This window comes from Pleurodeles waltl, chromosome 9, assembly GCF_031143425.1.
Source record: "Pleurodeles waltl isolate 20211129_DDA chromosome 9, aPleWal1.hap1.20221129, whole genome shotgun sequence".
NCBI lineage: Eukaryota > Metazoa > Chordata > Amphibia > Caudata > Salamandridae > Pleurodeles > Pleurodeles waltl.
The window spans coordinates 644848404-644861420 of record NC_090448.1 but is presented as its reverse complement, the minus strand read 5'-3'; the positions used below and the strand labels follow the sequence as shown (position 1 = coordinate 644861420).

Below are 13017 nucleotides of genomic sequence, written 5' to 3'. Positions count from 1 at the left end.
TCTCTGCTTATTCTATGTTTGTCAGTTCACCTGCTAAAAACAAATCCCTCACCCTTTTCAGATCTAAAAAACTCAGGGAGTGGGGATTATAAAATATGTCTGCTATCCTAGACTGACAAAAGTTGCCCTCACATACGTGATACAGGGAATTCTATTTACTTGATTAAAGGGCAAACAATCAGAAAGAATCTGTCTATTCAGCTGAGCTAAGGCCTTTTTATACAACCCCCTCCAACAAATGCAACAAGATCCCTATCTCTGGGAAACTGCATAAGTGCTACCTTTAGACAGCGGAGTCTCCTGGAATAGTCACCATCAAACCATTTAGGGACCTGCGGGCCACCACTTGTCACAAGGACCAGTAATAATGCTTGTACTTTCTGGGCAATACTCACTAATGCTGACAGAATATCTCCATCTGGGGAACATGGGTCCAAACAAGTAGCAATCTCCTGCCGACAACTTGAAAAAAGCAACACTTTAAGTTGCAACAGCTCTATCTGAGACCATTTAAGTCTCCTACTCTGATGGACAGTGGAAAGCCCCCTTTGTCTCTCACCCCGGGACCCAGCTCCAATTACTCCACTGATGACTAGGGACAGGGGGTTAAGATCACTTAAAGAGCTATGAATTACATCAAACTTAGATATCAGCAAATGTAAGGGAGCTCAAAATCTGTAATGGACATGTATCCTCTCCCTCAGAATGTCAGAAGACTGATTGGGTTAGAAGAGTTAAGTAACGACAAGGTTATAAGTGCATACAATTATCTTAAGCTCCGAGCATCCCTTAATGTGAACCACATGCAACCCTTCATCCAACATGCATTTAGGCTTGCTTGAAGCAGGTCCTAAGGGGCAATCACATAAGTGACAGTTAAAGTCCCTGCTAATATAAGCTTCTTCCTCCGGGGTCCATGTGCCAACAAAGAGTCAATAGCAAACCATGAACACCCCAACTGCTCCAGCCTTCACGTTATAAAAATTAACCAATACTAGTGGAGTAAGACCAGGGACAGATAGTTTCAACCCCTGCCTGAGAGACGAATCCCATTCCAAATCCTTTACATACATTTACATACACACAAAGCTCCGCTGCAACAAACACAATCAAACCCCCTCTAGCCCTCCCCACCACAGAGGGCACTGCAAGGGAAAAAAGGTTTTGCAACCATCTAAAAATAAGGTATTTTTCACTTCCCAGGATTCCCGGAGGCAAAAATCTGTTTAGACCTGACAAACTGCACCCAATTACAGTCATTGAACTTAGCTGACAAACCCACTATTGCTAGCCAGAGGAAAGACGTGGCCATGGAGAATGGGGAATAGATTGGGGTTGTCAGTCAGTTGCACATCTCAAGGTTGCTTACGGGAGCAAATCTATTTGACAAATACACATCTGGGGATGCAAACGGGGCTGATGGAAAGCTGCACCAGGAGACTTGCCTCTTCCGCACATGGTTCCACCAGGGGCGACAGACCATTTCAGGCTTCTAGAAAAAACCCAGAAGAAGTGTTTGAATAGTAGTTGATCCTTGATACAGAGGTGCACTCAGGGTGGCCAGAACGCCAGTAGCAATAGTGGGTTTGTTAAAGTTTACCACAACACAATCCCCCACCCATCTCTACTAACTAATCCTCTGGACCCTATTAACAGACTCATAGATCTCTGTGCCTATGTTAGAATGCATGGTGAGCCAGTGTACCACTTTATATTTTAAAACATCAAAGGACTCGGGTACAGGATTGTTCCAGTGGGGTACATTTCCTGGGACTACCACATAAGGTGTAGCTTCCAGGGGCAGATTGATTACTACCTCTGCAATCTGAGATAACATAGACAGAAAAGGTTCTAATTTAGCGTTTAAAACATCCTCAGACAGACAAGAGGTCATCATGAGAAGAGTTTAGGCCCTGGAAAAAAACGTAACAGTGGTTTGAGCACCCTCATTGACTGGCATACACCAAACCGGTACCCCTTCAGCACTCTGGGTTCAGTTGTGCCACCTGACACTGTCACCCTAAAAGAAGCATCAGGACAACTAGGGGAACAAATAGGTCAGGGGAAGGCTTCAGCGACAGCCTTCTTTCAGCTAACTTAGTCTCCTTTGAAACCACCTCAACAGCTCAGGTCAGGAAACCCTTGATGGTGGAGACACGAGGGGCAACATGAGGGGACAAAGTCTTGGTGGCTGGTGCTTTCCTTTTCCCCATAATCACAGTCTAGTTGCCTAAACAGAGCTAGGCGGTGGCGATAAATACAAATAGTGCTAGGCAAAGTCCGTCCCAAAATGATACCAAACAACAAGTAATAATTACTGATATCCTTGTTAAGCCAAAGCAAAAATCCCCAGCAGAAAATTGCCTCCAACCCCAAAGTATTATTAGCACTATTTCACACTATATTGTGGTGAGTAGCTGTCCGTAAGCCCCGTGAGGCCCCTATAGGACCAAAAAAGAGCGACATTCAAATGGATGACTGCAACCGAATGTCCGCAAAGGAGTGGCCAAAAAAAGGAAAACCGAGGGGAGTGGCACCACCCCTCCTCTTCCTGGCACTGATGGGCACAGGACAAGGCTGACTATGGTGTATAAGCACCAGGGACACAGCTCCTCCCCACTCAAGTGCAGCAGGGATTGGCTGCACCTCCAGGTGTGAAAACTGTTGGAACCAGTAGTCCCCCACCAACAGAGAAACTCCAGTAGGGCTGACGATGGTGCTATAAGTACAAGGGGGCAAAGCTCCTCCCCTCTCAGTTGCAACAGGGATTGGCAGCACCTCCAGGCATGAGGAATGCTGGAACCAGTAGCCCCCACCAGCACAGAAATTGCATCCCCAATGAGTACTCATTATGTTACAGCTGATGAACTATGCGTATTGAGAAACACTTGAGTGACAGACTTGATTTCTAAATTGCTGAAGGGCGTTACAAATATGCAACTGTGCATTACAGTTACCAGATATCCTAGTTCAAAAAGTAATTGGCATGTGTGGGTAGTCAGATCTCCGATTATCTCTTGTGTTGTTTCGTTAAGAGAGATTTGTAAGGTGTGGTATTGCCATTAGTATGGTCTTGCAAATCTTTTGGTTTGGGTATCTTCAAGCCTGGTCTTTACTATTTCGTCACATTCTGGATTCTGTTTAAGGTTTAAGGAGTGTGGGGGCTGTGAATATTCAGTGTACGGACATGTGTGACATGGCTTTCCTGTTGACACATGCATGTTACATACAAAATAGTGCTAATTGTATGGGAAATTTGAACCACACCTTCTCTTTAGCGTGTGTCATGTGCGGAGCCTAGGGCACTAAGATCTAATACTTTGATTGGAGCTAACACCTAAAAGAAGGTGCGAGACTACCAAATTATTAAAGCAGCAAGATGGCATTGGCTGCACTAACAAAAAGAAAGGAAATGCATCTCAGAAGAATCTTACATTCCGCTTTCCGAAGAGCTACTTATAGTAAGTAACATTACAAGGCCTGCAGATCTCACACAGGAAAAATATGGCAGGACGAAGAAAGCAGAATGGGATATATTCGCTTGCCTTTCCAACACGTATCTGACTGAGACATTGCTCATTGGGTACAGTGCACATATGTAAAGGCTGCAAACTCTCTCCTACTCCTTCACAGATAATCATTGAGGAGAAGGGTATAAGGAGAACTGACATTTGGTGGGGGGGACGCGAGGACTGGTTGAGGGTAAATACTAATCAATAGCAATAATCCAACGGGTTAAACATGAGACTGATAAAATATACATATGCATTAGGTCGTTTTTGACGAATTCATTAACAATATTAGGTATGTGTGATGTACAATGCTTTGGGGTTTGTAATGTTCATTTTTTTCTGTATTGTGACTGCTGAGTTTACCATAATAATTTCAGTCATTCAATAGGTGAATGTGTCCACTGTTTCCAGGGGCCAGGGTGAAGGTTCTCCTTTCCACTTTTAACCCCTGCATATTAGAGTTTGTCTGGCAGGATTGGCTGACTCATAATGCTCTGAATCTAGATGAGCCTAACTTGTCAGAGAGAAGCGTCAGACACACCCATCCGTTTCCTGTTCTCAAAAGACAGTGTTATAAGTAAGGTGCCCTTAGAGGGAAAGGAAATCTGTCTTTGTGTGCCCCTCTTATTGGGAGGTTTAGAACAGTTTATGTTTGGTTGTAGGTGTTGTAATGGTTAGTGTTGTTCCGGTGTGTGTAGCCAGAGATGTCAAATGAAGGACTGGTGTTTTCATTCCCTGGCTTGAGGTATGTATTTAGGGTAGCAGATTGTAGTATTATGCACTATTACTGCAGTATTTTATGGAAAAACATATTGGGAATAACCACGCTTGGGTAGGGTGGTAGCTGTTTTATTTTCAGACAAATATTTGCTCACGTTTCCTCAGTGTGTCATGACGTTTAAAAGAGAATGGAGCAGGAATTCATGCTGAAATAAAGGTAAGAAAGGTGTGAGCATAGCAATACTGGCAATGCTGTTTTTAAAAGACTGTGCTGCTGTGTAAATATTATGTAGATTTGGTGAGACCTTATTATAAGTCTATATTTATGCAACTGACAAAGATTGAAAAGCTGTTTGCAACTTGAGAGGCAGCCTAACCAGCACGTGTGCAAGCCAGCCAATACTGGAGAGGAGATACTCTTATGATGTGAAATTTTAGAGCCTGTGTGCAGACGGCCAGAGTGAGGCTTTGGTGTAAAATAGTCGTCTCGAGCTTTAATGCCTTTCTCGATCCTACAATGATGTTTTTGGTGCTTGTTACACATGCAAGGTGACAACTATCATTCTGTGTGCTCATTCTTTCAGACCAGACTCCGAGCACCGATGCCATGAAGAAGGTTGAGACTTTGATCTGTGCTGGCATCTCAAGAGGACATCTCAGCCGTGACTGCATCCTGAAGGGACACAGAGACCTTGGGAACACAGTCTGTCCAGGAGATGCTTTGTACAAGCTCATCCAGACATGGCCACGCTTCCATGCCTGAGGGCGAAAAATGTCTGGCACATTTCAATAATTCATTTTAGATCGACAAATAGTATTTCTCATTTTGTGAATCATTAAAAATTGTAAATATGAAAGGGTTTGCCTTTCAAGAAAATTATTTGTCAGAGATCTACAAAACCTAAGACACGTTGAGAAAATTCGACTACCTCCAGTTCTGCTCTCCAAATCTTCCCCTTGTCCTCTTCGGCTCATGTGTCCTTGCATACCGTTGTCATATCCAGTGTAAGATGACTGATACAACTATTGAACTACTCCACTGACACCCACCCAGAAGCTATGTTACTAGCAAGTGGTGTTGAAAAGGTATTTGCCGCTCTGGACAGGAGATGTAAATAAAAGGAAAATACTAGGATAAGCCTGGGAATGGACTCAAGGGATGGGCAGAATTACCATATACAAGCCCATTAATGTATGTGAGAACTGGGCTGATAATATATGAATCTTATGCAACAGGCAGAGGCACAAGGCTGGCGTGTCCTCTGTCAACGATACTATTGTTGTGCAAGTTGAACCCCTAAATTGTACACTACATCATGGAACAATATGCAAAGGCCCTCTTACCTCAGGGATAACATACTGGGCCCCATATTTATGAAGCCTTTGCCTTGTCCCGGTTTCACCAAAGAGTATGTAAGTACAACGCAAAGGCTTCAGTATTATTTACAAAGCCACAGAAGGCCTGATTTGCATGGCCTTTCATGGCTTTCTAAAGAAATGTAGCACAATGCAGTTGCTTGTACTAAGTTACGTTACATTTCAACTTGGGAGGAGGTTCCATTGGTGGAGCACAAGTGTTCACACTCACCCACTCATGGATTTTGGCACATTCCCAGATTTACAAACATATAAACCTGGTAAAGTGTCAAAATGGTATGCCTTTTCAAGTGAGGTGTAAATATCTTTCTTTTGCCTTGTTATTTCCTCTTTCAACATGTGCTGTATTCTGCAACACACAAACAAAGGTGAAAATGCCTCTAATGATTGTTTTGTTGAGGAAAGTGCCCCTTCCTTCACAAAAACAATAATTTCCTTAACACAGGCACCCTTGCACTATTTTGCAAGGATGGCTGCTTTGGTGCGCAGTGTGCCAGTGCAAGGAGAGAGCAGAAATGCTCCATATTTGTAAATATGGAGCAATTCTGCTATCTCCCTTTCTTGCAATGCAGGACACCAACTTTGCTTGATGGCCTGCTTTGCTTGAAAATTTAGTAAATGTGTCTCTAGCTGCGACGGCTCCCCTACTGTGGCGGAGGCGCGTCACCCATTCCACCCCACCCCCGTTAACAGCAGCAGCTACAAAACTTTTACTATAAAATGATAATAAACTATTTTTATTACTGTTCTACAGTAAAAGGGATGGGCCATGTGGCTGTGACAGAGTCCCTCAGAACGCATGCATGTTTGGCCAGCGTCTCGGACTGGCCAAACACACATGAACACTGGGTTCTCTCCAACCCAGCAACACAGGCACTGCCACTTCCACTCTGCCTCTGAGCATCCTGGCAGCGTGCTCCGTCCAATCCTAACGCTGATTTCATGTGCTGGCAGAAGCCTAAAAGCAGCATTAGGATTGGACACTGGGAAGACTGGGAGCCTGTGCCTGCAGTCCAGTCGAGGAGCAGATCGGAGTGTCCAGGTTCAACGCAGGCTAAAGGTACGCTTCTGTTATTATTATTATTATTAATTTTTTTTTGTCCCCTCTCTCTCCGCCGGCCACTCGCTGCCCCACCCCTTTACCCTCCAGCGAGCCACCACTGGACCCTAGATTATATTTACAGGACAAGCAGACTGAAATAGAGGGGTGCATGAAAGTTTTTGAAAAGTTTATAGAGATGTCTGCAGTCAAAGTGAATTAGTGAAAATCCAGTGCCTATACATTGAGGCAACCCTTGGGCAGTGAGAGTGCCTCCCACTATGTATATGGTCAAATGGGAGGCAATGTGTCGAAGTTCTTGGGGGCCACATTTATGGAACTGAAACATACATGATAGATGGCAATGTTAGATCAGCAATAGCCTTCTTCTTAACAGTATAGAACTCTGAAATACCCTGTCGAATTTAGCTGCCGAAAAAATAGCTGTGGCAAATAGGGTGTCCTAGTCAAAGCAAATATACGATTTTCAGAACCCTCCCAATAGTGCTACCAAACCGTCTCCTAAGTAAGTAAATGGTATCCTCCGAGATCCCCGCTGGGGACGCAATAGACATATAGCAGTATTAGATAAACTATGTCTCCCATTGAAAGATGGTAGACTGCCCGCCCCAGAAATGTTCTTATGCTGCATAGCGGTACAGCTGCAGGGTGCCTCGAGATGAACAGAAAAGGATAACGTTTTGGGGGGATACAGAATACATACAAATGTTCACATTAGGGACATCCCCCTGTCACCAAAATGGCATTGTGATGGAGATATATTGCCAAGAAGCTATTAAATATTGTTGGGCCAGAACGGAACACCCCCAAAAAACACGCACGAAAATCTCATAAGCTCCGAAATCCCAGTACAATGTGTACAGAGCATCTGACACACTGGGTACTGGAGAGGTACCATAAGATGGGTGGAGCAGGGCAGGAAGGTAATAGGAGATCTTCCGCAAGGGGGATTCCTAGGAGAATACCTGAGGGCCACTGCATTCTCCATGGCTCTAAGGGTGAAACAATGCATGAACTCTAGAAAACTGGACGCAATTCAGCACCAGGACATCTAGGCCTTAAAATAATAAGCACTAAAACAAACCTAACGCCATAACTGTAATGGCTAGGGCACTCCTAAAATAAACTTCATGAGCATTAAATGCCTGTAAGGAGAAGTGGAAACAGAATTCGGAAAGACATTTATGGAGGAATATTAGAATAAAATATTGCATTTTACACTAAAAATCAAACAATTCACAATTTAAATTAATTCACTTTTTATATACAAAGAGTATATCTTACTCCTAAAAGGAATTTATCCCGGTGCACGAGCGAAATGTCGCAGATGTAATGAAGATGATGTTGATTTTGTGCGCATGATTCGGAAAATATTTGGATAATGTAATTACGAACTTAAACAAGATAATGGGGAGACTTGGAAATAAAAAAGCAAAGCATGCTAAGGCTTTTTGGGATTATACTCAAGGTCCAAAGCCAACAAGATAACTTGCAAATTCACACACATAGCGCTGATTATAGCAAAAGGGCAAATTACCATGAAGTAGAAATCAAATAGGTGCCTGGAATACAAATATGATATAAGGTGGTATTCAAATAGGCAGATTGTAAAAACACTTCCTCATCTACAGAAATAAAGCGCAGCTCAACAAATTCAGATGCGACGCGAGCTGGGGACACAATTGTTATGTCAGTTCCTGGGCAAGAGAGGGAGCAAGAAGTAAATGGGACTTAGAAATACTTTGGAGGAAGTTGTGTTTGGAAATTGCTTACATCAATGCTGCCCCTAATTTCGAAGAAATTGTTCTCCTTCTTGAATATCCCTCCTCTGTTAAGGTCACATTCAAGAAGGTCATTGTAATAGTTATTGTTATGCTAGAAATGTACCCTAGGGGTGACGATGACTGGTGAGGTATCTAAGAAGATCTTGGCTCATACACTTGTTAACTGAAGGGTTGAATAGGTAGATGTGCAGTGATGTTATGCTAGTAAAGCTAAAATTACCATTATGCAAGATATCGTGAAATGAATAATTGTATTGATCAATATTTAACATGACATAAAATGTACTGGATGTAAGGTGTTACAAAGCATTAAAATATGTTAAAAACGTATGTTACATCAAGTGGATTGAGAAACAAATGAAGATGTTGATGATGTTTAGAAAAATTGACAACCATAAATGTTTTTGATACTTTTACCACATTCCTGGTGATTATAAACTGTTGTCCTCACTCAGCCTATTTGGACACCTTGGGCAGTATCACATAAAGTGCACAATGGAAGTGCTATTTTAAGGTGTGGTTTTGGCCATAATGTTGGGCAGGCTATTGTCTTAACCAATTGAAGAGCTGGAGCAGTAGTATTTTTCCACCTTGAATAATGGTAAAACGCGATGGAATGGAATGCCTTAATTAATTTCAGCCACTACAGTAGTAATTACTCAGTCTGCATCCCAATCCATTTTTTGCACACCATGCCACCTCAGCTTCGCCCCAATCATATGCAATTGTAAATCAGTCTTGACCCTGCTTCAACTGGAACAGACCAGCCCAAACTGCAAGGCCAGGTCCTCCCTGAACTGAAACACAAGCAACGCAGGACCAATTTTTCTCCAATTAAGGCTCATCAGCCAGGGATATCTTGGTGCCATTTTGACACAGTGTGCACAGGACCCATATCTGGCATGCCCATCCTACTTAAGGTGTCACACTAAAGGAGCGGTTCCCAATCTGTGCGCCATGGCATTACAGCATGCCATCAAAACTAGCCAGATGCCCCCCGCATATCAATAGAATGACCTTCGATCAGGAAGTATGTTAAAAAAATATGTCAAATCTCAGAAATAACTGTGAATGTGTCTATCAAGGACAAAAGTGCCAGTTTGCTACTGATGCTGCTGGAATAATAGTCCCACACACCAGCTTGATATATAAAGGTACACATAACCTTGAAACACACTGCTGGTGTAGCTTCCACCAAAGTAAAAAAGAGCATTATTAATCCATGTGACACCTATTCAGATCGAAATACGGAAGCAGCGGTGCCACCTGTCTTGGGTGCCATATTGTGCCCTTTTCAGTCACAACCTATTGGCACTGATCGCCATTGGCACCTAAGCTTTACCCCATGCCACCCTAGGCCTCTGCATGATGCGTCTGTGTACCCAGGCCCTGACGTTCATATTAATCGCTCTGGCCCCTCAGCTGGCAGAGGTTAGGACTGAGACCCAAAATAGGAGTCATCAAGGGGCACCCAAACACATTCACCCCCATCGGGGGGGGTCTCTTCGACACGCATTAATTGCACGTGGGCAGATATTAGTGGTAGGCCTAAAGACACATTACATGTTATTATTGTGAGGGAGTTAGACTGGCGCAGCAAGGATCCCAGGCACATTCTTTGAAAATGGAGCCCTGCATCTGAAATTTGAACAAGAGGCTCGATAATGTCCAGGCTAAGAGAAGGAGAGGTGTAATCTCATATATATGTATTGCTAAGGCTAAAGTGCATAGGACCTGAAAAATTAAAAAATGATTAGAGGACTTAGGGGGTCATTCTGACCCTGGCGGCCGGTGACCGCCAGTGTCACCGACCACGGGAGCACCGCCAACAGGCTGGCGGTGCTCCCAAGGGCATTCTGACCGCGGCGGTTCAGCCGCGGTCAGAAAGGGTAAACCGGCGGTCTCCCGCTGCCCCATTGAATCCTCCATCAGACACCCCCTACCGCCATCCTGTTCATGGCGGGAAACCCGCCATGAACAGGATGGCGGTAGGGGGTGGCGCGGGGCCCCTGGGGGCCCCTGCAGTGCCCATGCCAATGGCATGGGCACTGCAGGGGCCCCCGTAAGAGGGCCCCACAAAGTATTTCAGTGTCTGCGTTGCAGACACTGAAATACGCGACGGGTGCAACTGCACCCGTCGCACCCCTGCAACTACGCCGGCTCAATTCTGAGCCGGCGTCCTCGTTGCAGGGGCATTTCCGCTGGCCCGGCGGGTGCTCTTGTGGAGAGCGCCCGCCAGCCCAGCAGAAATGTTTGAGTGGCCGCCGCGGTCTTTTGACCGCGGTGCGGTCATTTGCCGGCGGGACCTTGGCGGACGGCCGCCGCCGTCCGCCAAGGTCTGAATGACCCCCTTAGCTCCTTATAAAATACACCAGCTTCTTCTGCTATTAGAAGGTTTAATGCCAGTGTGATGTTTCATTTATTGTGTATTTAAAATAAATCCATTAAACAATGCATCCTGTTAGAAATGGGGTCTTCAGTTGGCAGTGGTTTGCATCCACATCCAAGTAGGAACCCTCACTCTAGTCAGGGTAAGGGAGCCACGCAGCTAAGATAACCCCTGCTCACCTCCTAGTTATCTTAGCTCAAGCAGTCAGGCTTATCTCAGAGGCAATGTGTAAAGTATTTGTACACTCACATTAACATAGTGAAAACACCACAAAAGGACTCCACACCAGTTTAGAAAAATACCTAACATTTATCTGAGTGAAAAAAGGCCAAAATGACAAAAATCCAACATACACAATCAAAGATATATTTTTTGAAAAACTAAATGCACTGTAGTTCCTTGAAATCAATGAAGCGCTTGAACGAGGCAAAGTACCTGAAATGCGCCAAAAACAAAGGCGATGCAGGAGGTAGGGGAGGTGATGCATCAAAGGAGCCAGAGATGCATCCATTCCTTACTGTCGCAAGGAAGGTGATGCATAGGTTCCTTACTGCTAGGCAGGGGAGGTGATGTGTTGGCTCATCAGCTAGGTATAGCTTACTTCCAGTGACATAGTATGCACAGGACCCACGTCTGGGCATACCCATCAGAAACGGAATAGCCCAGCCTGAACTGTCGACCAGTTACTCCACAGGGGCTGCAATGGAGTTTGGTCTCCTGGACGTCTGGGACATGGCACTCAGGACTCATGCGGTAGAAGGACTTCGGAGGCGCTGCAGCAGAGTCGGGCCTGCAGCATCGGTCGCAGTCGCTGTACTCAGTGGGGACCACAGCTCCAGTGCAGGCTGCAGCGTGGAGTCAGACATCAAACCGGTTCCGGAGTCACTCTGGAGTCGATGTGCTTGTTTGTTCTTGGTTACAAAAGAACTCACTCCCAAGGGCCCAAGAGCTGGATTTGATACCACTTGGCAAGTCAGGGCTCTAAGCAAGAGAGCACAGGTGCTGGCAGATTAAGTCTTTCATGTCCCTGAGACTTCTAACAGGAGGCAAGCTCTGTCCAAGCCCACAAAAAACCTTAGATAGCAGGATGTAGAAAACAAAGTCCTGTCCTTTCACTCTCAGGACGGAAGCAGCAAGCAGCGGGCCAGCACAGCAAAGCAACAGGCAGAGTGGCAGTCCCCCCTACAGCATTTAGCTCTTCTTCCTGACAGAATGTCCTCAGTCCAGAAGGATTCTAACATCGTGGGGTCAGACGTCCAGTATTTATACCCATTTCTACCTTTTGAAGTAGGCAAACTTCAAAGAAAAGTCTTTTTAGTGCACAATACCCTGCCTTTCCTGCCCTGGTCCCAGACACACTCCAGGCGGTTGAAGACTGCTTTGTTTAAGGACAGGCACAGCCCTATTCGGGTGCAGGTGTCAGCTCTTGCATTTGAAGATTACTGAAAAGCGTTTATTACTTATCACTTATTAGCAGTCTACTATACTTAGGCGGTCATTCTGACTTTGGCGGGCGGCGGAGGCCGCCCGCCAGCCCAGCGGGAAACCCCCTTCCATGAGGATGCCGGCTCCGAATGGAGCCGGCGGAGTGGAAGGGGTGCGACGGGTGCAGTTGCACCCGTCGCGATTTTCAGTGTCTGCTTGGCAGACACTGAAAATCTTGGTGGGGCCCTGTTAGGGGGCCCCTGCAGTGCCCATGCCATTGGTCAAAACCGCCAGAACCAGGCTGGCGGTAAGGGGGTCGGAATCCCCATGGCGGCGCTGCTTGCAGCGCCGCCATGGAGGATTCCCTTGGGCAGCGGGAAACCGGCGGGACACCGCCGGTTTCCCGTTTCTGACCGCGGCTGTACCGCCGTGGTCAGAATGCCCATGGGAGCACCGCCAGCCTGTTGGCGGTGCTCCCGCGGTCGTTGGCCCTGGCGGTCCATGACCGCCAGGATCAGAATGACCCCCTTAGTGCCACTGGAATTATGCAGCAGGGGAGGGACAAATTATGCTGGCCTGTTGTCTAAATTATGTGGCAAGAACAGGCAAATTATGTGGCGTGATGAGGCAAATTTTGTGATAGTATTACTTCATTAGTTTATCATTTTTACACTTGTTAACAATGCCTGGGCATAGATTGCACTTCATTTGTACCAGTTCAACATCCAAATATAGCAATAAGCAGCAGAA

General features: G+C 45.4%; 1 protein-coding gene across 1 annotated transcript in view; it reads left to right on the top strand.

Annotated features, from left to right (window-relative positions):
• LOC138258692 (peptidoglycan recognition protein 1-like) overlaps positions 1 to 5073 on the top strand; it is a 143354-nt gene extending 138281 nt beyond the window's left edge. Inside the window, exon 4 of the mRNA XM_069205989.1 lies at positions 4817 to 5073. Coding sequence (XP_069062090.1) covers positions 4817 to 4995 — 179 coding nt within the window. The 3' untranslated portion in view covers positions 4996 to 5073. The remainder of the gene's footprint in view (positions 1 to 4816) is intronic.
• Positions 5074 to 13017: the final 7944 nt, after the last annotated feature.